Genomic DNA, 25,154 nt, shown 5'->3' on the forward strand with positions numbered 1-25,154 from the left:
CTGTGGATGTTTATTGTTTTTCTTTTAGTTTTTATTTCATTTCCTTTATTCAGGTATTTAAGAGTATAATGTCTATGAGTGCTGTGGTCAAATACTAGGTTTGAAGGTTAACTATCATTGCAATCAGCATCATTTGAGACATACTATACCAAAAAAAATTATTTGTTGAAATTCAAATTTAACTGGGTGTCCTCTATTTTATCTGGCAATTCCATGACAGGTTCTTCCAAAATGGGTATCCTAATACCAAATCAGTAAAGATGTTGTTAAAAATATCAAGAAAATAATAAAAATCACATAAAACAATGTATGAAAGGCATGATTTATTATTTCCATTCCTCATCCTTTCTATCGAGGCTGTTTCTACAGCACAAGAAGGTCTTTGTTTGAAAGAGCTCATCACCATAGGACTACCAACTGGGAGTAAATATTCCCTGTAAGAGCTGAGCTTTTGATGTCTATGTTAACAGAGCAACCCCCAGGTAAAGTCACTTGAAATGAAGTTTAGATATCAGTAGATTGCCTTATTTTAGAACATGGAGCACAGGATAATATCATATGCCTCATATGTGATGACTCTATTCTTGAATGATGACATTTGGAAGACTATATATTTCAACCTGTCTCCACCCAGGCACCCTATCTCAGAATACTCTAATATTCATTCTTATTAAACACCTTCAATGTCCCAGGCATACTCACGGTCCTAATCTCATAGACACACATTTTCCAATTCAAACTAGCCCTTCCCATCTGGTATTTCTCACTTCCTACACAAAGAGATAGAAAAAGGAAAAGCATGAGGGAAAAAAGGTGAGCAAAATATATAGTTTACTATTTGCCTGCTTCAAGACCAAGAATATAAGATGCTTTATGTGGGGGATGCTTCACGTCTTGTCTCCTGTCTCTAGTTCCTTTTCATGTTTGTCTTGATTACTTATAATCCCTGATCTGGGGAACCCAGCAAGTGCTAAAGAACTTCTTCAATACAACTCAAAACAACATGTTCTCTGCTCAATGGAAACACACCAGTGAACTTTTCTTGCAGAGGCATATGTTTATTTATGTTGCCAGATCCAGTGGGTTTCAATTAGACTTTTGTCTCTTCCCCAACAGTGAGGGCTTGCTGATTACCACTAAGGAATGGGCACAAAAATGGAATGCTTCCATTTTCATTTTCCTTGTCCAAAGTCACCATCTCCAGAGATGCCTTGTAAATTGCAAGCTAGGAGCTTGTGGAGAATATTGACAGGGTTACTTCAGTTTTAAAGATGCAGAAGAATCCTCTTGTATGTTTTCCTTCATATTTACCTTTATATTTTCTTTCTTGTTGTCATCTGGATATATCTGGAATGATAGCTTACCACTCTGATTCAACACCGTTTGCTTAGACACAGAAAAGCAGCTAGTTCTCAATTCTAAAGATGGGACTTCTGAAGGTGATGGTGGGTTCTTGGTAACTAGGTTAATTCTGGGAGAATTTAAATCTGGAGATTTTTGTTGCATTGCTGACCCTAGATTCATAGCGTCATACAAATTTTGAGATATAGCATCATCTTTTTTGTAAAAAGATATGCTGTAAGGAATGGCACAAAACACAAGATCTGAGGGCAGTAGTTTGAAATCTTTGGCCGGCCGGGTAATCACAAACCTGTAAGAGAAGCCAAAGATGAGTTCTGAGCCTGTACGCTTGGGACAGTGTGGCTACAGGCCTAAATAAGGAAGCTATTTTGCTGGTCAAGGAAGAAATATTTAGTTTCACTTTGCCTTGTTGGTTTCTGATTAGTAGTAAATATCTCTGTAATTATTTACTTGTAATGGAGCTCATGGAACATGGTACACGAGAAAAGGTCCTGTGGTAGGAATTAGGAAATTGGCTTTTACCTTTGTCTCCCAACACCAACCATCTCTCAATTTAAACAAGTTCTGTCCCTTCTCTGGACCTTGGTCTCATTTATTTAATGGAAGAGGTTTGGAGCTGTGCTTTGGACTAATTGAACATTAATGATTTTTCTGATTCTGGGTTTATTTGCTTTTAATTGTCCTCATAATGAATTTAATTGGTAAAATAGCATGTAGTCAAGCTTTGTTAAAACCACAAGAATACAAGTCACCTCAGCCTGGCTGAGGCATAGATGGCCTGATCAAAGAAGAGTAACTTTTTTTTAACTAAAGATCTATTTAAAACTCTGACTGTTACACAAATAGTGAATGTCAATGAGGTTTAAAAAAGACCCAGAACTTGGACTAGCATGGAAAAATTTTGGAAGGAAGCAGGGTGATGTAACATAATATCAGGTACATAACAAATCCTCAATATATGTGAGTCAAATTAATTAATACACCAGTGTTCACCTCAGAACTTTGAGGCAGGATAACCATTTATGACTTTCATCTTGCATCTCTTTACTGCTGCCTCAGATGATCATTACTTATGTCCAAAGCACCTGTCTCAATGCATCATTGACCTTCCTTCACTGAAGAATCCTCCCATTTTTGTTATTTTCCACACTAAGTCCTCTGCAACCCCTATTCCTTATGAAACAAGGTATACTACCACCACATGTACCCTTTAAAACAGAAATCCTTCACTTGTTGCCTTTTCCTTGAGGGGTCACCTTGTCTGTGGCCCTCTCCAGTGTAGGCTGCATTTTCTCCCAAGGCCCCTGTCCCACAGAACGGGTCTTCCTGGGAGGTGGGGAGGGGGATGGAATTATACACACTTCCCCGTGCTGTTTCCAGAAATCATCTCTCCTCCACCCTCTTGTGGCTGATGCTCAACAGCCTTACCGCTCTCAGTCCAGCATCAGCAGTGTCATCTGATGGAGATTTAGACCTCATGGTGATTTAGGCATTTTTCATAGAGAGCATTTTTTTCTTTCCAACACTAGTGGCACCATCAACAAGGTGCCTGCAGTGTCATGTGGCTTATGACTCCAGCAGTCATACGCAATTGTTTGACTTCTGGCACCCAGTGATCTTTATCTTTAACCCACTTCCCTGGCCATGTCCCAGATGTTGTCAGCTCCTCACGTCACCTCTAAAATCTCAAGCTTCAACAAATTATGTTCTACCATGACTTTCCATCATCCTTTCTCCCTTATTCCCTTACTCTGAAGACACCGACTTTTAAACTTCATTGAGAATTACAATCCTTTGTCTTTTCTCTTTGTTGTCCACTATTACTTCTACAATCTCACAAGGGGCTTCCTCTTCTGTTCCTCTCAGCAGTAAATCTAAACTTTAACCTATAATAGTTCTTCTATCTTCTCAGCAATGACTATGCCTGTTTGCTGTGAAATCCAATTGTCCTAACCAAAATGAATATGTCCTAACCACAGTCCCCACCTACAGATAAATCTGCCTTTGCATTCATTCTTTCTTTCCTCTCATGAGTGGAAAAAAAAATGTCTTTCCTTCTCTTTAAGACCCTTCCATTTGAATTGATTTGACTTCCTTACCTTTTCTCCTGACACAGGTTCCATCGGTCTATCTGTACTCAGTGATTTTTAATTCTTCCTCCTTTGCTGACGACTGTCCTTTCCCACTGTGAGAATCTTAGTTTGGGCTTACATTGCTATCATTGTCTGTAGACTACCCCTTCTCTCTTCTCCTCCTGCTCACCACACACATCTCCTCTATCTTCCCATCTGCTGTTGGAATGATCTTTCTTTACGTTAAAATCTGAACCTATCCCTCCCCTGATTTATATTTGCAAAACATAGTGGCTGGAAAAGACTCATTCGATAATTAATTACTGAATGAGTCCAGCAAAGAACAAGTGAATCTCTCTAGCAAGGATAGTGGCTATCAGCTTGCTTTTGAGAATTGCATAGACATGAGAGGAAAACTACAAAAGAATCCTGATTTAAAATATGGGTCTACATTTCATTTTTCTTTGGAGACAGACCCTGCAACCTCCTTGCATGGCCAATATTAACTGCACCCTAATATCAGGTCCCATGTTATATATATCATTCTTATTTATTTCTGCACCATTATCTGCATCCCCTGAACTCCTCCTTACAATTGTGGATCCAGAGCTTGGACTTTTCTTACACAGTAAATAAAGCAGCTTTTGTTCTTATGTTCAGATGGGTGGGTAGCACTTTCCAAACTAGCATACTTCCCTTTTCTGTTCTGGGTTGTGCTCCTCGTCATCGATCATGCGGTATAAACCAACGCACAGGATTCCAAAGTTATCTAATGAGCCACAGAACACTTGCCCAAAGTTGTCTCTTGGCTGGAGAGAGAAAAGAAAAATATATAGCAACCGGACATCTACACTAAGCAATGTCAAGCGCTTTTGGAATGTCATTTTCTTTCCTTCTAGTAGATATTTGAAGATCTGAAAGCTATTTCCTAATATCTTCAAGGTGACAATGTCAAGTGACTTAGTTATTAGGTTTATAATTAGTTTTGAGACTCTAATCCCAGTGATTTTTTTTTTTAATTATTCTGGTCCTTTCAAGAGCTTCTGCTAGTTATGGTATGGCAGATTCTTTCTTATTACCAGCTATTGTTTTTTGGTCACCATTAGAATTTACAATTAGCAATAGGATGGAAAATTCCATTTTTGAGATGCTTAATGAGTTGGGATGTCAAGTGATCCCTATAGAGTCATCTTCTCACCCCACCCAAAAACATATCACAGCCCCAGGTGTTGCTTTTGGCCCTGCTCTCAGGCTATAGCTGATAAATCCTTCCTAAAGGACAGCATGTTCACAAGAAGCAGCAAATAGGTTCAGTGAAATCAAAAGACAACCATCTGTCCAGTTCTGTGATTCCTCAGGGTAAACAAAGTGAGGACAAGACATAACTGAAGAGAGAAAGGATAGATGTGTTGGTCTTTGTAGGCAAATCTATAATCTTCAACACCAACAGGAAATCACCAGCAGTTTCCTAGACTTCTCATCACTCACAAGTCAATTTAGCTAAGGAATCTAGGGCCACAGAAATGCAAAGAACTGGACTGGACTAAGTAAGCTTTGGGAATGTGGTTTGCATCTAGAATTCAAGTGCACAGAACACACAATTTGCCCCTTTGAGCATATGTTAGAGACATAGCAGGTTCAGAGGTCTGGAAGAGCCTGCTCCCAGCAAAGGGGCTTTGCTGATATCCTCTGAACCAGCAAAAGATGTTTCCTTGAGAGCAAGATGTCATGTCATTTAGAATTAAACCATAAGGCACCCCACTAATAACTAGATCATCGATTTCTGGGATAGATTGTACCCAGATCTCTAAATGCCCAGAGACCTCACTGGAATTTGCCAGAATTGCTATCTTCTTCCTGCTGTATTCCAGTGTTTACTAGTTCCTGGGCTACAAAGACATACATTTTCTGCTGCCTAGTCCAGTCAGGGTCTTAGACCCAAACACAGCATCCCTCTGCTTGATTTCAGCTATTCTAATCAGATTTATTTAGAGGTTCAGATATGGGAGATGGTCAGACTGCCTTAGATGAAACTATGCTTTACCACTGGTAGATTTTGGGACTGTGGGTAAGTACATGCATTTCTGATTTTTTTTTTATCCATTAAGAGTTATTGGTAAAGGTGCCTACCATTTAAGTCACTGAATGGATAAAGTAGAGAAAAGCAAAACCAAAAGAAATGAAGCATAATAAGTGCAGGGAAAGTACTCAGTAATATTAGCTATTACAACTATTATTAATACTCTTATCAAGGTTCAAATACTTGGGCCTCTTTGAGGCTTCCTGCAGACTTGGATCTTATTATCTGTAAGATGAGGATAATAGCAGCTGCTGTATCTACTTTCTGGGATTGTTGTGAAAAATAAATGCAAAAAAATAAAATGGAAAAATGCAATGTAAATTGTAAATTATTCTAGGAATGGAAGGTATTATTAGTTTTCTGTTGTTTTACAATTACGGTTATTATTATATTTATGCTATCAACCATCTAGGAACCCAAATAGTCCAGACTGTTTTCAGAAAGGTAAGGAAGGTAAGGAAGTGTGAAACTCACCTGAATGTCTGATAAAATGGTTTGGTTTAAGGACAGAAGCCCCAGCTTACACCGTGTTCTTCCATGCAAGAATGCTGAGCAGCTGTTGGATGGCCCAGTACTCTTACTCTTATCAAAATATTGTTCTAAATGAGAATTTATCCCTCCTGTCACCAGCATCTGAAGTAATTCCAGGACACGGTAGTTGTAAAAGGCCTGGAAAGCAAAGACAAGTCATGTGAAAAGTTGCAAGAACAGTATGTCAAATCCAGAGGTGTGGAGACCTGGAAATCTAGGGGGTGTCACCGTTGGAAATTTACCTGATGGTGCAGTTAAATGTTTCTCATGATTATGACCATAACCAGCAAAAAGCTGGCAGTTTGCATAGCATGCTAGGTTAGGTAAACTGCAAAGAAAACAACTCTGACCCAATTTCTTTTTCCTCTGAGATTATACTGTAGGACAGGAAAATGAAAAAGAAAATAAGTAATGATAATGACCCCAAGGATGTCTCCCTCCCAAAACTGATCAGAAGAATCAGACCACAGATGTCTTAATAATTATCAACATCTGTTTAAAAACATATATTTAGTGAGGCTTTTATAGATTTTCCGCTGGGGGCCATTGATATTATCATATACACATGAATACTCTGGGTATGAATTTACTTATATGTTTTGTTTGGTTGTGACCTGCTTGAGGACAGGTATTAATTTATAGATGATTTGAACCTCCTATAGGTCTTATCATGTGCTTCACATCTACTAGATACAGGATAAGTAAAGAAGTGGGATTTTAGAATCTTTGGTTTCAAAATGAAATCAGAGGCAGACATGTGGACCAACTTCTTATTCTGAAATGAGCTCGAGTTTGAACAATCATAGCTGTTTTTTAAACTCCATTTCCCCATTCAGTTATGGACTAGACATTGACTTCCCTGTAAATGTCACTGCAATATATTATTCCCCATTGGGTTTTCTCAAATCTATTTCATATGTAATGTTTTAAACTTTCTATTCCTTGTCTAAATTAGAATTTTACTCCAGTAGAAATGAGAATGTATATGTTCATAATTACCTGTAAAAAGTCAATAATTCCATTACAATAACTAACAGGAATGATTTCAATTGCTATTATTCTAGAAATTGTATCATTCGCTCTCTCCACTCCCAATTCAACAGCTCATCTTCTGCAGCCTGGACTATTATAACAACCACCTTACTAGTCTTCCTGCATTGGCTTGCTTTCTCATTTCCAATCCAATTTCCACAACGCTTTCAGAGTATCTCCAGAAACACAAATCAGATCATGCCATCCATCTCCTTGTACTTTTAGTTCCATACCCCTGCTGTAAAGCCAAGTCCTGCCTCCTTACCATGACCCCCATGATCTGACACACCGTCTCTTCTGGGCTCATCTTCTCTTCCATGAACTGTTCACTCTGGTGCATACTGGGTTGCCTGAAGGTGTTTGACCTACGCTTTCACTTCGGCACACCTTTGTGCTTGAGCATTTAGATCATCTCTCCTAAATTTTGTGAACTCTTCCCTGGGTCTCTTCATTAGAATGAAGTTTTCCTTTCTCTGTAATCCCACAGCCACCTGCTTTTTCTCCACTTTATTCTTCTGTATTTTACAGTTCACTGTTTGTATGAAATACACCTGAGTTTGAATCCTGAATTGTCTTATCCAACCTCAGTTCCTGCATTCTTTCTCAGCAATGGTTTTATCATCTTCGAAACTGACATAATAACCCCCACCTTTTAGCATTGTTTGCAGGATTCAATGAGATGTACAACACAACACACATCACCAAACTCCCAACCCTTTAGACTTGGTTGTCATGGACCCTGAACCACTTGGAGTGATTTTAATGAGTGGCCTTCTGGGATTCCAACCTTACAAAAGCAGAATTTATGAATAAGAGTGGGAAAGGGAAGTTAGAAAGCCCCCTTGGTGTTTCTGATGGCATGGTGCTCAGATCACAATCTGAGCCACCCTTACTTAAATTATGTGCTACTTCAGAGACTGGACTTTGTCTATTTAATATGCATATGTTCTCAGCTGCGCTTTGAACACAGTAGGCATTCAAAATTTGTAAGAATATTGACTGCAATAGATAGTTGGTTTTAGACAAACAAGTATTGCTAGTAAAATATAGAGGCCATTGGGACAAGTTAGCCTAGGAAATAGTATAATCCTACAAAGCAGAGAAAATGGAAAGAATTTGCCCAATATTTTTCCATCAAAAAGACGGCTTTAAATGCCTTCTCTGCCCTAATCTCCAAACTGAAAGCTTCTCACAGGTTTTACTCCCTCTTTTATTTCTTCTTCATCCTATCTCACTACCATCCGAAGGGTGCTTATGAAACCACCCCCTTGAAGCCCAGAAGGGAATGGAAGATGTAAATCTAGGTTGAGCCACAATCATTTTAGGAGCGCATGGCCACCGTGTAGAGTGATCACACATAATGCTGTTAGAATAATTCCTCCTTGATGAAAGAAAAGGTGTAAATACCAGGGTTATCCTCGTGTCAGAGGCTCTAGGGAAACATGTGCTTTACATATTTAAATAAGAGTCTTAGCTCTTGAATATATCATTTCTTCAGTTTTGACATCAAAAGGATTGCAATTCTAAATTGGGAAATAATGGGATTTATATGTCACCCTTGCTCTGTGAGTTCATCTCATTCTTATTAGTCAAGGTTCTTTGGTACCGGCCTTATTGGTTAGCTGGCCTCCCCTCACCCACACTTCCTCCTTCCCTTCCTTCCTCACTCACTCTCTCCCTCCCTTCTTCCTTCCTTCCTTCCATCTCCTTTCCTCTCTCTCTCCCTTCCTTCTTTTACTTTTTTCCTTCCTTCCTTCCTTTCTTTTTCTTTCTTTCTGTTTCAAAAGTGTCTGCCAGCTGAACAATACTTGAAATACATTGGGACTCCTAAATGTGGATGATGTTTCTAATATAATTATATTTGCTGGAACTCAGATTTTCAATGTTATGAAATTCCACAACTCAGAGTGTTTAAACTTTTAGCTGGAATGCATGTTGGAGTCTCTCTCTTAACTTTGCACGTTATCTAATAGTGCAGATGCTAATATCCTAGACACTTGCTGCTTTTTGTTCTGAGAATCTCAGAAGGCCTCAAAACCAACATTCTTTGAGAAATACTTCTAATTCAGAATGAGGTTAAATGGTAGGAAAGCTACAATTAAACATGTGTGGCCTTGAGAATGTCACATAACACCTATGGGCCTCAATTTTCTTAGAAGTGAGGAAAATGAATGGATGGATATTCTATGATATCATGTGAACTTCTGAAATGCCATTACTTTAAAGTTAAATGGGGGTTCTGCTTGAGTCTTTGATACTGCCCATATTTTTTTTTTTATTTTTTTATTTTTTAATTTTTTTTATTAATCAAAAAAAAGAAAAGAAATTAACACAACATTTAGAAATCATTCCATTCTACAAATGCACTCAGTAATTCTTAGTATCATCACATAGATGTATGATCATCATTTCTTAGTACATTTGCATCGATTTAGGAAAAGAACTAGCAAAACAGCAGAAAAAGATATAGAATGTTAATATAGAGAAGAGAATTAAAATAATAATACTAATAATATATATATATATATAAAAAGGAAAAAGAAAAAAAACAAAAACAAAAGATACAAACACACAAACAAACAATCAAAAAACCATATTTCAGGTGCAGCTTCATTCAGTGTTCCAACCTAGTTACATTACACTTAGGTATTATTGTGCTGTCCATTTTTGAGTTTTTTTATCTAGTCCTGTTGCACAGTCTGTATCCCTTCAGCTCCAATTACCCATTATCTTACCCTGTTTCTAACTCCTGCTGGTCTCTGTTACCAGTGACATATTCCAAGCTGATTCTCGAATGTCGGTTCACATCAGTGGGACCATACAGTATTTGTCCTTTAGTTTTTGGCTAGACTCACTCAGTATAATGTTCTCTAGGTCCATCCATGTTATTACATGCTTCATAAGTTTAGTCTGTCTTAAAGCTGCATAATATTCCATCGTAGGTATACGCCACAGTTTGTTTAGCCACTCGTCTGTTGATGAACATTTTGACTGTTTCCATCTCTTTGCAATTGTAGATAATGCTGCTATAAACACTGGTGTGTAAATGTCCATCTGTGTCTTTGCCCTTAAGTCCTTTGAGTAGATACCTAGCAGTGGTATTGCTGGGTCGTAATCCATTCTGCCATTCTATGTCTTTTGGTTGGGAAATTCAGTCCATTAACTTTTAGTATTATTACTGTTTAGATAATATTTTCCTCTACCATTTTGGCTTTTGTATTATATATATCATATCTGATTTTCCTTCTTTCTACACTTTACTCCATACCTCTCTCTTCTGTCTTTTCGTATCTGACTCTAGTGCTCCCTTTAGTATTTCTTGCAGAGCTGGTCTCTTGGTCACAAATTCTCTCAGTGACTTTTTGTCTATAAATGTTTTAATTTCTCCTTCATTTTTGAAGGACAATTTTGCTGGATATAGGAGTCTTGGTTGGCAGTTTTTCTCTTTTAGTAATTTAAATATATCATCCCACTGTCTTCTAGCTTCCATGGTTTCTGCTGAGAAATCTACACATAGTCTTATTGGGTTTCCCTTGTATGTGACAGATTGTTTTTCTCTTGCTGCTTTCACGATCCTCTCTTTCTCTTTGACCTCTGACATTCTAACTAGTAAATGTCTTGGAGAACGCCTATTTGGGTCTATTCTCTTTGGGGTGCGCTGCACTTCTTGGATCTGTAAATTTAGGTCTTTCATAAGAGTTGGGAAATTTTCAGTGATAATTTCTTCCATTAGTTTTTCTCCTCCTTTTCCCTTCTCTTCTCCTTCTGGGACACCCACAACACGTATATTTGTGCGCTTCATATTGTCATTCAGTTCCCTGATCCCCTGCTCAAGTTTTTCCATTCTTTTCCCTATAGTTTCTGTTTCTTTTTGGAATTCAGATGTTCCATCCTCCAGTTCACTAATTGTAGCTTCTGTCTCTTTAGATCTACCATTGTAGGTATCCATTGTTTTTTCCATTTTTTCTTCTTTGTCCTTCACTCCCATAAGTTCTGTGATTTGTTTTTTCAGATTTTCTATTCCTTCTTTTTGTTCAGCCCATGTCTTCTTCATGTCCTCCCTCAATTTATTGATTTGGTTTTTGAAGAGTTTTTCCATTTCTGTTCGTATATTCAGCATTAGTTGTCTCAGCTCCTGTATCTCATTTGAACTATTGGTTTGTTCCTTTGACTGGGCCATATCTTCAATTTTCCGAGCGTCATCCATTATTTTCTGCTGGTGTCTGGGCATTTGATCAGATTTCCCTGGGTGTGGGACCCGGCTGGTTGAAAGGTTTTTCTGTGAAATCTCTGGGCTCTGTTTTTCTTTTCCTGCCCAGTAGGTGGCGCTCGTGGCGCTCGTCTGTCTGCACGGCAGTCGGCCCGGGAAACCGCGCGTGGAGGCGGGGGTCGCTGGCCGCCACGGCTTGGGAGAGTGCCGGTCCTAATTGCCCAGCTGGCCCGAAACGCCAAGCATGACGGGAGGGCCCCGCTATCCAATGTTCCCAGTCAGACCGGGGAACCACGTGCGTGGAGGGGACCCCAGTCGCCAGCCGCCCCGGCCGGGAAAACGCGCGCCCCTCGGGTATCTCACCGCAGCAGATTCTCCCTGCCCGTTCAGCTGTTCCAGAATGGGGTACGCTGTCTTTTTGGTCTCTGTCGTGACTCCGGGAGCTGTTTCGTATTGTTTCTGTTTCTTTAGTTGCTTTTCTGGAGGAGGAACTAAGACCCGCGCGTCTTACTAAGCCGCCATCTTCTCCGGAAGTATACTGCCCATATTTTAATTTTTACAGCATTGAACTTATAGAAGAAGGATTGAAGTTAATGAGAATTATAACTTTGGGTCACGCTTCTCCAATTGGTATAAGAGTTTACAATGGTATGCCAGGGGAGAAGTTGTGGTGTCAACTGTATCAGGAGATTTTGGAAGAGGGGGGACCTCATATAAGAGTGGAACACAAAATTTGTTTTCAAATTTAGACAAAACCTTAGTGTTTCTAAGCAATGAGGAGCTCACAGCAGGTGGCTGTAAGCTTTGCTGCCTCACTCTCTTCTGTGGTTACGAAGAGTTCTTTGGATGCAAAGTCCCAGAAGCTCTCTTAAGGCCTCTGAGTGCACATGAGAAGAAGAGGGTTCTCAAATATTAGGATGAAAATGCAGTTCACCGTGATTGGATTCATTCTGCTTCAGAAACTGCAGAGGCAGTAGCCCCCTTTCCCTGAGGGAATCAGTTCTATGTAGTATGAGCATCAGAGAAACAAACATTTTGATTCCAGTAATAACCTTTGACTGTGCCAGACAACACTTAAACTAATGGGCCATGGGAAACCTATCTCTTGGTGCAGTAAAGTGGGTGACAGGTTGGAAGAGCCAAACCTTGAGGATGTTCCCTGGGAAGGGAATGATGGGACAAACAGGACGTGTGGATAGGGTAAATGCCCACTCCTGCCTCTGGCATGGGGGTCCTGGCTGGAAATGGTAACTCTGTCTCAGAATAGAGAACAAAGGTTCTGTTTCTTTTATTTTATGCCTCTCTGTTGGTGTGCTGGATTGAAAGGAAGTATGCCCCCTAGAAAAGCCATGTTTTAATCAAAATATCATTTCATAAAGATAAAATAATCTCTATTCAATACTGTATGTTTGAAATTGTAATTAGATCATCTCCCTAGATGATGTGATTTAGTCAAGAGTGGTTGTTAAACTGGATTAGGTGATGACATGTCTCCACCCATTTGGGTGGGTCTTGATTGGTTTATTGGAGTCCTATAAAAGGGGAAACATTTTGAAGAAAAAGATTCAGAGAGAACAGAGAATGCTGCAGCACTACAAGCAGAGTCCACAAGCCAGCAAGCTTTGGAGATGAAGAAGGAAAACGCCTCCCGGGGAGCTTCATGAAACTGGAAGCCAGGAGAGAAAGCTAGCAGATGACACCATATTCGCCATGTGCCCTTTCAGCTGAGAGAAGCCCTGACTGTGTTCACCATGTGCCTTCTCACTTGAGACAGAAATCCTGAACTTCATCGGCCTTCTTGAACCAAGGTATCTTTCCCTGGATGCCTTTGAGTGGACATTTCTACAGACTTGTTTTAATTGGGATATTTTCTCGGCTTTAGAACTATAAACTAGCAACTCATTAAGTTACCCCTTTAAAAAGCCATTCCATTTCTGGTATATTGCATTCCAGCAGCTAGCAAACTAGAACAGTTGGTCACACAGTCTCACTTATAGGGACTGGTTTTCGAATACTACTTAGAAATAGAAATCTTTCTCCAAATCAAATCTTACCCAGAAGCTCATGTATGGCACAGAGGAAAGTGGAGCTGCTCTGATGGAGGGGAGAGGTATAGGTGGGGTGGAGTGAGGGTTGGGGCAGGTTTCTTTTCCTCAAGCTTCCCAAACCTCACAGCCCTTCAGCATACTGAGAGAAGGGCCTATCTACGCAAAATTTGAAAATCAGTGCACTGGAACAATACCAGTGACCACAGAAATAGGTTTTGGGAAGGACAGTTGATCATCATAGTGAGGTCTGACTCTGGAATTAGATAAATTTGGGTCATAAAATGAACTGGCCATTTATAAATGGTGTTAACTTAGGTCTATTAATACCCTGCTGCACTGGGTTGAAGAGTATCCTTCCCAAATTCATAACCACCCAGGACCTGTGAATGTGTCCTCCTTTGGAAATCGTATCTTCACAGATATGATCAAGTTACGAGCTTGTTCTGGGATAGGGTGGCCCATAAATTCAATGACTGGTGCCTTTATAACAAGAGCAGAGGAAACAGAGACACGGAGGAAAGATTGCTATGTGACGATGGAGGTAGAGACAGAGTGGCACAGCAAAAAGACAAGAAATGCCAAGGATTGCTGGTAACCATCAGAAGGCAAGAAGAAGCAAAGGAGAATTCTTCCTTAGAGCTTTTATAGGTAGTATGGCCCTGCTGACACTTTGATTTCAGGTATCTAGCCTCGCAAAATGTAAGAGAATAAAGTCTGCTGTTTGAAGTCACCCAGTCTGGTGCCTTGGGAAACTAACACCATATCTCAGCCTCAGCTTACTCATCTTTTCAATGAAGCTGATACTATTCTTCTAATTGGATTGAAAAGAGAATTTAAAAAGGCAATGAAGCTGATGCAAAAGGGTTTTTTGTGCAATGCATGTGCTTCAGAGGTGTTATTGTTCCTATCACTGGCATAGCTATTAATATTATCTTGATAACAAAGCATATCACAAGCAGCTGCTTAGAAGTCTGGGTTAGGAAACATTTGAAAATATGATCTGGGGCAGGAGAGCTGTGCTCATTAGTACCATGGGAGTATGTTAGAGGGAATGGTAACCATGTGCCCCATAACTGGGAGACAAAGACCTTTTGCTTCCTCTCACATACTTCAGCAAAAAGATGCTCCAATAAGTACGCAGAATGAAACGGAATGCTCAAGAACATATTCTAGAGCCTCCAGTGTGGACCAAAATATTCTTAAATAAAGAGGATCAATATTTTGTTTCTCTCTGAGGCTACTGCTTTCATTCCCATGTGATCAGGAGATAAGATCAAAAAGCCGGTCAAGATCTAGTGGTACCTGGAAGAGATGAAACAATGGACTTGGAGGCTCAGGTCAGCTCTTAGAGTAAGGAGATACTTCCTCCTTTCTACGTGGTTGGTAAGATAGGAAGTCACCCCATCCTTAGAAGGCCAAGGAGAACCAGAGGTACAGGAAAACGTGTGCAAAGCGTTCACGGATTATTTTCAAAGGTCTAGTTCAGTTTGTCATGGCTAGAGAGTGAAGACTTGGAGATGAAACTCTAGATACTGTTGAAATGTGCTAATTTTTTCATGCCATGTATAATTTAGAATTCAGCAGCTGGACACAAGGCCATCATGTAGAGGGATTTAGAAATTCAAGACCCACATTGGCCACCTTCACATAAAAAATCCCTTCCATCCTGGTGCCTCCTCTGCCATCCCCAGCCCATATTCAGTTGAGAGCCAGTCCTAAACTATGCATTCACTAGGAGTCCTTAAGGAACAGCTGGGGGTCCAATGCAGCTGTGAGTGAATGGGGCTACCCCTATATTAGGCCACAGTACGGGGCCTTTTCTCTCCCCCACAAACTTTGCCATGGGCCTCAGAAGAGACTACTAAGACTTTACATAGTTCAGTTCATTTTCCAGCATGACTAGAACATCTTCTTCCCCTGAGTGAAGCCCATCAATGTAATACATGAAGGTATTCAGGGAGAAAATACCCCAATGAAAGGTCATATAAGGTTCCACTCATTTAGTGAGTGATGAGAAGTATCACGGGCCCACTTGCAAATGCCTCTTTTTGCCGAATTCACATTTCCCATCCTGGCATGGATCAGGTGTTCATTTGTTTTTATGTCTACTCCTCTAGTCCTTCATTGCCCATCTTATCCTTCTGACCAAATCTCAATAGAATTTCAGGATTTTGTGCCTATGACTGTGGGCCAGTGGGGTTTAAGTTTAGGCTCCAACTAATCTAAGGCATGAAGCTGCTTGCCATCTAAGAATCTCCAAGGAGAATCAGGACCTTACAGTCATCTCAAATGTATCTTGCAGACACAACAAGTTCAACGAAAGTTACTTTCTGCCTCACTTTCCAGTCATTCGTTAAAGACATAATTGACATATCAGAGTCAGACAGATATTGATATAATACTTTCTATGATAGAAACACTTTCCCAGAAAAGAAACTTGGCCACTCCCTCCAACATCTTTCCACCTGACTAAGTCAAGGCTGAATGCTGCTTTACCCTTTAGGACATTAAGAGTTTTCTTACTCATTTAATGTTAAACTAGCACTGAAGTTGTGTTCCCTTTCTGAGAATTCCATGGGGTTTGTGAGACCCTATCCATGATTTCAGGAAACAGAGACCAGGACAACATGATCCCCACAGGAAGAAGCCACTGCTGCCAAAAGGGGCATGCATGTGCCCTCCCCACACTCCCCCAAAAGTGCAAATTGTGCCTTTTGGGCACCCCGGCAATTCAGGAATGATGCCTCTTCTACATGGAATTCCAGAAAGCAACGAGTTTATCACACTCTGTTCAGAGCCTGTGCATTGAATCACTTGCTTGCTTAGAAAATTTGTGTAGGAGTTGGTGGGGTAACGGGTTACATAATTTTCTTTGGAGGAGTTCTGCAGTCATTACAAATGGTTGTTCACAGATTTTGAGGGAGTCTTAGTCAAATTCCAATTCCTTTTGCACACAGCAGGCATGGTCCCAGCTCACTGTCTCTGCCCATCTTTCTTCCTCCTGGAATGCTTCTTCCCTAAAGATCTGAATGTCTGCTCTCTCTGCATAGATACCCCCTTCTCAGAGCTTCCTTTCTTATTCAACTGCTTCACCAAACACAATCTCCTTTCTCCACATTTCCTTGGTCCTTGTAACCACTTAACATATCTTCTATGTTCCTAATTTATCATGTGTTTATTGATCTCTTCCACTAGAATAAGCGCCACATGGGTGGATACGTTTGTCTCTTTCATCATTGCTGTGCCACCAGTGACCTAGAACAGTCCCCAACAGAGTAGGTATTCAACAGGTCTTTGTCCAGGGAGCCCATTCTCTTTATGGGAATCCTGGGACTCTTGCAGGGGATCTGTTTAGCGGCTGAAGAGGTGCTGAAATTGTACCTCATGTAGTAAAAAACATATCCCAAAAGAGTGGGGACGTGCTGGGAGGTTTGACTAAGTTCTGAACAAGACTCATACCACCAAAGAACAATTCTTTTTTCCTTGAAACCCCTGCTGTTGGTCCCAGTAATAACTTCTTGAAACCACTGTGTCCCTTTGTGGCTGATTTCTGACTGAGCCACTGGGGAGATCTTGTAGAGAAGAGAAAAAGTATCTCCTAAGCTCTGACACAAGATGGCCTGGTCTGTTGAGATTGAATTGAAGTTAAAAGGTAGGCACTTTGCTGTTCAGTTGCTCATTCCTCGTGAGATCAACTGTTTCAGCTCTGAGGACCTCAAAATTTTAATCTTGAAAATGTGAAGACTCTGCTTCCCTTGTCAAGTAGTTGTGAGTAAAGGGGAAGGATTCCATGTGAAAAATCAAAGAGAACTTAGAATTGGGAGGTGTGACACCCCCTTTACTTTCCCCTCAGCAAGGGAAGCTTGGTCTTTGGGGCTCTTCGGCTCAGTTGCACTTACCGTGGCCAGGAGGGAGTCCAAAAAGGTGCCGGAAAAGACAGCGCCTGTGGAAAAGGAAGTGCTGAGATGCAGGTTTGTTCCTGAGAGGCCCCCTTCCATTCCACCAAGCTGTTCAATAAAGTGGATGTTGGAAGGATTTTCTGCAAGGCAAAAGAGGCAAAAAGGGAAGGCAGGCAGACAAGCTTAAGAAAAAGGAAGCTGCCGTACAAGGTAGCAAACGGGTAACGACTTGATGAAAGGATCTCATGCCAATTTTGGGTCTCTGTGGGATTTTCCTGTACTTTAAGGTCTCTCTTGACTATGCTTTATCAATAGGGGGTATCCTTGTACCTCAAACTAGGTTTCTGTAAAGAACTATTCTGATTATCATCCTTATATAATTTGTCTTCCAAACCAGGGCATGTTTGGAAGTAAAAGGGGCACTATCAATAATAGCACTGAGATAACAGACCTAAATATGGACGTATGGTCAACCCCAGGTATAGATTTTTTTTTTCCATAATACTATGCTATAGATGACTTAGTATTTACTAGGGCTCCTAGCGTTATCTGGGCCTAGAATGGATTAGAGTAGTACCTTTCAAAATTTAATATGTGTATGAAATCACATGAGGGATATCTTGTTCCAGATTATGTTACACAAGGTCTGGGGTATAATCTGAGGTTCTACATTTCCACCAGGCTATCAAGTGACACTCATGCTTCTGTGCATAAACTACTCTGAGCAGCAAGAGCTTAGAGAATAGTCCTAACTGGGGACAGTACAGCAGTGGCCAAATGAACCATTAGCACTGGCCCCAGCCTACAACTCAGTTCTCTGTGGGCAGCTTCTCAAATGAATAAAACCAGTCACTGTGGGGAGTGGGAGGAGAGACATGGACTGAATGCTTTTATCCCAAGATCATGGCTTCAAAGATATTTGTAGAAAGACCAGTACTAGAAGATAGAGAGGATGTCTTCGACCAGAACAAAGGGCAGAATACTTACTTCCCACTATGAAATATTCTGGTTCCCTAAATCAGTTCTTCTCTCATAAAATAACTCTGTGGATGCAGGATATCCCTTGGCCCACTTCACATCACCCTGTGGAAACTGTGGTTTGGGCAACTAGCATAAAAATGCTTTTTCTGTCTACTGTTATTGCTGTGAGTAATAAAACTTTCGCTTATTCGTCTAGACCCAAGACTGAGTCTTGTGTCTTCTACCAGCGCCCATAACCTGTGGCAGGCTAGCTTGCTAGTCTGCAAATAAGGTGAAGCCTCAGCTCCTTCACAGTCCATGACAGTCCCATTACGGATGAAAGCAAATCTACTAGACATTCAGTTTGGAATACGTTCCTTGCTAAGATTGGATTATTAATTCTTTAAGCTATTCTTTAGTACGTTTGGGGGAAAGTGACATACTGGTGGTATCAGCGAGACATTTTCTTCCAAGCACAGCAAAATTTTTATAAAAGGTGAGCAAGATATGACTAATATCAGCCCACGTCTCCTATGCACACCTACGTTCCTTTCCTGCACGGCACCCCCAACACACACGCATATCCCATGAACCTTTGTCCATATCTTGCTGTGTCATCCCCAACCACCACCTTCAGTTTTCCTAGTCATTTTCCCACAAGCCACTGTACATTCTGCTGGCTGTCAATTTCAGCATGACCCTTGCTAGCCAGCCAAAGAACACAAAACTGAGTCAGCCAACAGGTGACTTGTGAGCCTAATTTGACAAGGGACTGCATGGTGCTGCAAATTCTTGAGTCAACAAAGCCTCCAAGTCCCTGGAGAGTGACCAGATATACTTCTGGGTCAGAGAGAAGCTGTCTGATCACCTCCCAACCACAATAGGATCTTATTCCAATCAACATGCTTCGTGTAAATAGGCCTCAGAGTTGGAGAAGGCTAAGAAGGAGAGAAAAATAAAAATACAAATCCACCAACAGCTTCAAGGTGACTGCAAATAAGCTGTTATGTACTGGTCAGGATAAGGGATCTGGGGTCCCCCAAGCTGAAACTGCTCCAAAACCCAGAATGACTGGACTGCCTTCCATGCTGAACCCCGTCACTCCCAGATCATGAGTTGGTGCCCCCTTGTCACCTAGTGGTTCCTCTCTAAGCCCTTTATTTCTAGAGTGACAATATCTGTTTATTCAGTTTGATATACAAGTCTCCCTAAGTTTAGAACCTCTAAATTAAATGTCTCCTGAGCATCTTACTATACTTTGCAGCAGGTCAGCTCATATACCCAAGATCTGCTTTAGAGATCATCATCACTGAGTTGGTTCAATCTGTGTAAAAGGTACCATCTTCCCCTTCTTTGATCTTTTCTCCCTTTTCTCACCAATTACTGTATCTCATTCTCAGCAAGTCACCTAGTGCCCCACCAATACTCCCCTAAAATGCACAGAGACATCTTACTTTGCTTTCTGTACCCAAGGTTTCTTATATTTAGGAAAGCTTCAGAAAAGCTCATTTTCCATAAGGTGTTGGTGAGAGATATCAGTTTATTGTGTTATTTCTCCAGAGGGTATTTCCATTTTAGAAGAGGGTTATTCAAGGCTGGGACTAAGATGAGGCAAGGGAAATAATTGGGACACCACATTTAAGGACTGTGGGCATGAAAGCTTCCTTGAATTTTACCTCACTTCCCTCACCTTAGACCCAGCCCTGGCACCACTATAGGAAAAGAAGTACCTGGCCTAAAGCCTCCTGATAGGAGAGAAAAAATGGTACAGGGAGATTTTTTCTAGCAGTCTGTAAATCCATGCCCTCCTCCATGAGACATTCCTTCTGGATAAGACTGAGCCAATTGTTGGTCTCTCTGTTCTGGCTATTGGGAGAGTGGAGAAGGCAGTTGCTATTCTTGTTCCCTGACACCCAGGTATAACAGATTCTGCTGGACAATGCCACTTATCTGTGGGCAACAAACTCTTTTGAACACCCAGCCAAACACTTGCTGCTCTCTGGGCTCTATCTGGTTCCTTGATGCTTTGACTGTGGATTCTAAAAAACCCTGGGATGACAGTTATGCATCATAAAGACTTCTCTATTTTGCCTTTGAAACACTACTTACTCAGTTCAGTCAATATGGGGATCCTTCGGTATTCTGACTTCTCATGAACGCCAGTTGAGTTTCGTGTAATCCCCTCTGTGGGTGAGACAGCACAAAGCAGAAAAGAGATGACAAATGCAAACAAAGTGGCTTGCAAAACTTGACAAGGACATAAAAACACATCATGTGACTTGGTGCTTTATCTTAGCAATGATAGTCTCAAGCCTAAATCCCAAATTCTTTGCTGAGTTTAGGGAAGAAAAATAGTGGGGCCTTTGTCACTATTTTTGAGAAGTATGTGTGTGTGTGTGTGTGTGTGTGTGTGTATTTTCTAGAAGACAACGCAAGTGAATTACAAAAAAGGCAAAGCTCTCTCAGGAGTTGCTTAGTGACATTGTCACTAAAACAGGGCTATTCCCCATGGAGTGGTAGTGCTGCCAGGCAGTGCCTCAAACCATGTCAATTTTCTTGTAGAACTTTTAGGAAATTATAAATGTATAAGAAGGGTGGCTTCATGAGTGTTTTGGAAACACTGCCACTGGCATCTGGTTCCTGTTGCTTCTTGTTTCTCTGGGCTCCTCTTTGGGCTGAGTCCCTGCTTACATCCTCTTTCTTCACAGGGAGACTGGCTGCCTCCCTCCCTCTGATTAGAATCTGCCACTACCCCAGGTGTCTTGGGAGATTTTTAAAGCCAGTGATGGGAGGTCACTTGGGGCCCTTGACCACTGTGCTTAAGTTTATAGGCAAACTTTCCTCTTGCCTCAGGAAATAGGGCATTTTATTCACCTCTGTGTGCCTTAACTCCAAAAGAGAGGCCATACATAGGACTGGCCTGGAATACAGCTTTCTGATGTGGTGAAGCAGGAAGAGTTTCAAAAAGAAGTGTAACATCATAATTTTGGTCCCCAAGCTAAACCAAAAATGAAAAGAAAAGGAAGAGAGAGATGGAAAGCTAAGGTCCATTAAAAAAAAAAAAAAAAAAAAAAAAAGCAATTATCTCAGAAATCAGGCTTTAAAACTGTTGGCTACTTTTCTGTGAATGCTATGGGAAAAATTTGCGAAAGTTAAAATTCAACTTGTAAGTTCAAATTCTCTGCTGCCTGTGAAGAGGGTGAACTCTTTGGAGGGTCCTTTGTTTATTGAGCTAGGAAATTGGTAGGGCAAGAGTGGGTGGGATATGGAATGAATGGAGATGATCAATCAATATGGATAAAACAACCTGAACAGCAAAGGAAGGGAGATGGACAGTCTGGCCACTGAGATGGGAAGTGGAGAAAATAGAAAGTCCAAAGGTTTTTTTGTTTGTTTGCTTGGTTTCTTTGGAGAGGATGCCCCGTGCTTCTATATGTAATACTTTCTCATCTCCCCAAGAAATATTCAGTAAAATAGCCACTTGATCAAGAGTAGAGCTGAATCCATTTATGATATTCACTAAAATTCTGGGTCACGCTTTAAGGTGGATACAGGATAAAAATAAGAAGCTTCACATGAAGAGCCCCACACATTTAGTTTACAGTCAGAGCAAGCAGAGACCTTAGGGATTTAGTAAAACCCTTCACTTTTAGATGCTGAAATGGAAGCCCAGAGAGCTAATCCAAATTCACACAGCTATTTAAAAGATAGGTTTGCATCAAAGGCTGGAGATCAGATATCCCTAATTCACCAGAAATACCTTAAACTGTTTTTCCTAAAAATTCTCTGGGAATTCCACAATGTGGGAAGAATTGAGGGAATTGAGGTTCTCCTTTATTCCCAGAATTGTGCTAGATGCTTTATACGCCTCTTCTGCCTGCCTTCCACAGATATTTACACCTCCGCATCTGTCCCCTGTTCCTGTTCCATACAGTGGGTTGCAAATACAGAGGGATTTCAGGTAATGATGGGTGCCAAGAAAATAATCTAACCTTCATGGGTCACGACTGAGATGAGGGAGGTAATTTTAGACAGGGTTTGGAGGCAGGCTTCTCCGACATAGGAACAGTTCTGAGTGATAAGTCAAACCCTCCCAGGTGGGGTGAATGCGATTCGAGTCCTGATATGAGAAAGTCCCTATATAACAGGATGCAGGTGAGAATTCAGTCTCCTTACTGGCCTGCAAAACTTGACATGGTTTTTCTGTAATGATGACCTTGGGTCATCATTACAGTGTTTAAAATAGAGAACTGATATTTGATAAATATTTGTGAATAAGATCTTTCTGGCTGCCAAGAGGAGTAGACACTGAAGGACCTAAGAATGATAAAATTGTCACATCAAATTTGTGAACTAAGTAGTTATATCATCTTTGAAGAGGATGAAACTGAGGCCCAGGGTTTACATACCTTGCCTAAGATCAAATGATGGATGGGATTTTGTTCCCAAATCAGCAGCAACTTCAAAGCCATTTTCCGTGTACCTCTTTTGTAGCCCTATTAAAATATACAAGTTCAATCTACCAGCATTTTCAGTAAATTAATGAGATCAGTTTCACTCAAAGGGGAAATTCCTCAACTGGAACTTCTGCTTTGAACCCCATTTTCTGCTTCCAGTTCCCTGATAATAAAGGGCTGAGAATACCATGAGTGTCAGAGGCAAATGTTTTAATTGTGCACAGGCACATTGACATCAGCTGAAAGGACTGCTTAAGTAGTTGCTTTTGACACAGGCTGAAGGACAGCCACTGAATTTCTGCAGCTCTATCTTCCCTTGTGGAGCAATGGCTAATTTGAATATGTGTCAGATCTTTGCCTGGATATACTTTACTAATGTCAATATTTTTGCTATTTAATAGCACACTATACTATACCTGAAATCTTCCAGGCTGGCAGGGTGCTATTACAAAAGATTGCTTAATTGTAGATTACTACTGTACATTTAAATTTCAGTAGCATATTAAGTTGTCAGACTTAATTACTGTTATATGTTTAGATTATGCCACAGATTATTTAGTTCGGTACCTAGGTTTGCCAACCTGTTCTCCTTGTGACTTGACAGGGCCATAATTAGAGCATTACTGAGAAATCTAAAAATTTCCATGAAGATGTCCGGGAAGGCTGGCTTTCATATTGATCCTTTGGAGAGCCCTCACCTCTGCTGCTTCACACCCCCAGAATGTCCCTTGGAGAGACACTGCATGGACTTGCCTTGATGGTCCTACATTGTCTCTATATGTAAGTACATTATGACCATGAAGATGTGGGAAAGCTCACTGATCCCATGGAAGCCTCACCAGTTATTCCAGGACAATGTTTCCTAATCTTGGTACTACTGATGTTTTGCACTGGGTCCTTCCCACACCAGCTATCTTGCACTGCCATGGGCTTTGTGAGATATCTAGTCCACTGGATGCCAGCAGCACAACAATGCCAGTGTCACAACCTTGTGACAACTGAAACTGTCTCCAGACATTGTCAAGTGATCCCTGGTGGGAAAAGTTGCCTTTGGTTGAGAACTACTGTTCTAGAGGAAGAGAAGGAAAAATGTCCATCGGTTAGTTCTGTTTTGGTGTTCAGTGCAGAAGATGTTATTCCCTACTTCCTAGCAGAATTCTTTCATTCTTATTTTCAGTTCCTGGAATGAGGTATTCCCATTTTTACTTCTTACATACAGCACGAAAGTAATAAGAAATGGAAAGAATGGTTAAGAGAACCAAAGCCTTCTCTGAGAATTGGGAATTTCTTTATGCAAACTCCAAGCAAATTCCTATGGTGGAGTTTCTGAGTTATGTTCCTGAGGATGGTCATATGCCCCCTGTAAAGGTCCTCAAAACGTTACAGGACCAGAGGAACAAAGTTGACGACCCTCACCATGTGAAGGTGTGGTCCTTGATTTCCACATCACACAAATGCGTGTGACAACTTCCATCCGAGGAATGGCATGAGGCCCACACAACAAAGATTTCACTACACTTTCTTCATCTTTTGAGAAAAAACCTATTCAGCCTTCACGACAATTAAACTCCTTTTACATTTCTTCAGTTTCTCTTCCTTCTTTCCAATTCTCTTTTCCTCTCGCCTCTCCCTCCTTCTACCAAACCAATCAATTGCTTGGGGCAACCTTCTAACTCATAACAGAGGGCCTTACGCATCATTCAAAATCAGTATAGTTTGTTGAGTGCATGAATAAATAAATGAAAGGTTAAAAATCACTAAATACGTATGTAACCAGAATTGGAAGCATAGGCTTTCTTTCTAGCCTGTAAAGAAGATGAGATTCTTTTTTAAAAATAAATAGGAAGGACAACTCACCCAAACTATTAACTGGATGGCTTATAGTGTTGCCAGTTTATCCCACGCTCATATTGTGAGCTCATATCCCACACTATCTTTAAAGTGAATACTTCTTTTCTGTTTTTTCTTTTTTGCTCTCCAGGTATAAAAAGTGGCAAGTACACACACACACACACAAGCACATCCTCGCACCCCCACACCCAATAAGCTGTGTAAATCTGAGAAGTCACCCTAATTGCTAAGATCAGGATTTATGAGGCAGAATTACAGCCCTGTTTGGACTTTCAGATTAGTTAAGCAGAGGTATGGCTCAAATCTCCTTAGAATGGCTTTTCATGGCACTCTGTATCCACGAAATGCTTAATTATTAGTGCTGTCTTACAAAAAAGCACTGACAATGTGGGTGAAGAGTTGAGGTTCAGTTTCTTAGTTAGCATATGTCAGGTAGCTGGCTCAGACCACCTAGCAAAGATTAGATAGATTACCAGTTTATTCCTTTGTCCCAAGGACCTTATATTTTCTTTACCTAACAACAGTGCCTAGGAATCAGAGAGCGCTTTTGGTTTCGCTATTTGACTTATGAACATATTTAAGCCACAGCCATAATTACGGAAAACTTCACAGGCAACTATTTTGATGTCTGACCTCTCAAACTCCATCTAAA

General features: G+C 40.7%; 1 protein-coding gene across 5 annotated transcripts in view; it reads right to left on the reverse strand.

The window, feature by feature from the left end:
• Positions 1 to 1,047: 1,047 nt before the first annotated feature.
• The window catches only part of KCNU1 (potassium calcium-activated channel subfamily U member 1), a 163,577-nt gene continuing 139,470 nt past the window's right edge, over positions 1,048 to 25,154 (reverse strand). For 3 of the 5 annotated variants that reach the window (XM_077144622.1, XM_077144620.1, XM_077144619.1), the window contains exons 23-28: positions 22,604 to 22,690; positions 20,304 to 20,378; positions 17,235 to 17,374; positions 5,989 to 6,183; positions 4,130 to 4,243; positions 1,048 to 1,650 (exon numbers count right to left, since the gene is read on the reverse strand). In XM_077144622.1, coding sequence (XP_077000737.1) covers positions 1,255 to 1,650; positions 4,130 to 4,243; positions 5,989 to 6,183; positions 17,235 to 17,374; positions 20,304 to 20,378; positions 22,604 to 22,690 — 1,007 coding nt within the window. In that variant the 3' untranslated portion in view covers positions 1,048 to 1,254. Of the gene's footprint in view, positions 1,652 to 4,027; positions 4,244 to 5,988; positions 6,184 to 17,234; positions 17,375 to 20,303; positions 20,379 to 22,603; positions 22,691 to 25,154 lie in introns of all 5 variants that reach the window. The other 2 variants (XM_077144621.1, XR_013169158.1) reach the window with 2 other exon arrangements.

Source organism: Tamandua tetradactyla, chromosome 26 (assembly GCF_023851605.1).
Source record: "Tamandua tetradactyla isolate mTamTet1 chromosome 26, mTamTet1.pri, whole genome shotgun sequence".
Lineage (NCBI taxonomy): Eukaryota > Metazoa > Chordata > Mammalia > Pilosa > Myrmecophagidae > Tamandua > Tamandua tetradactyla.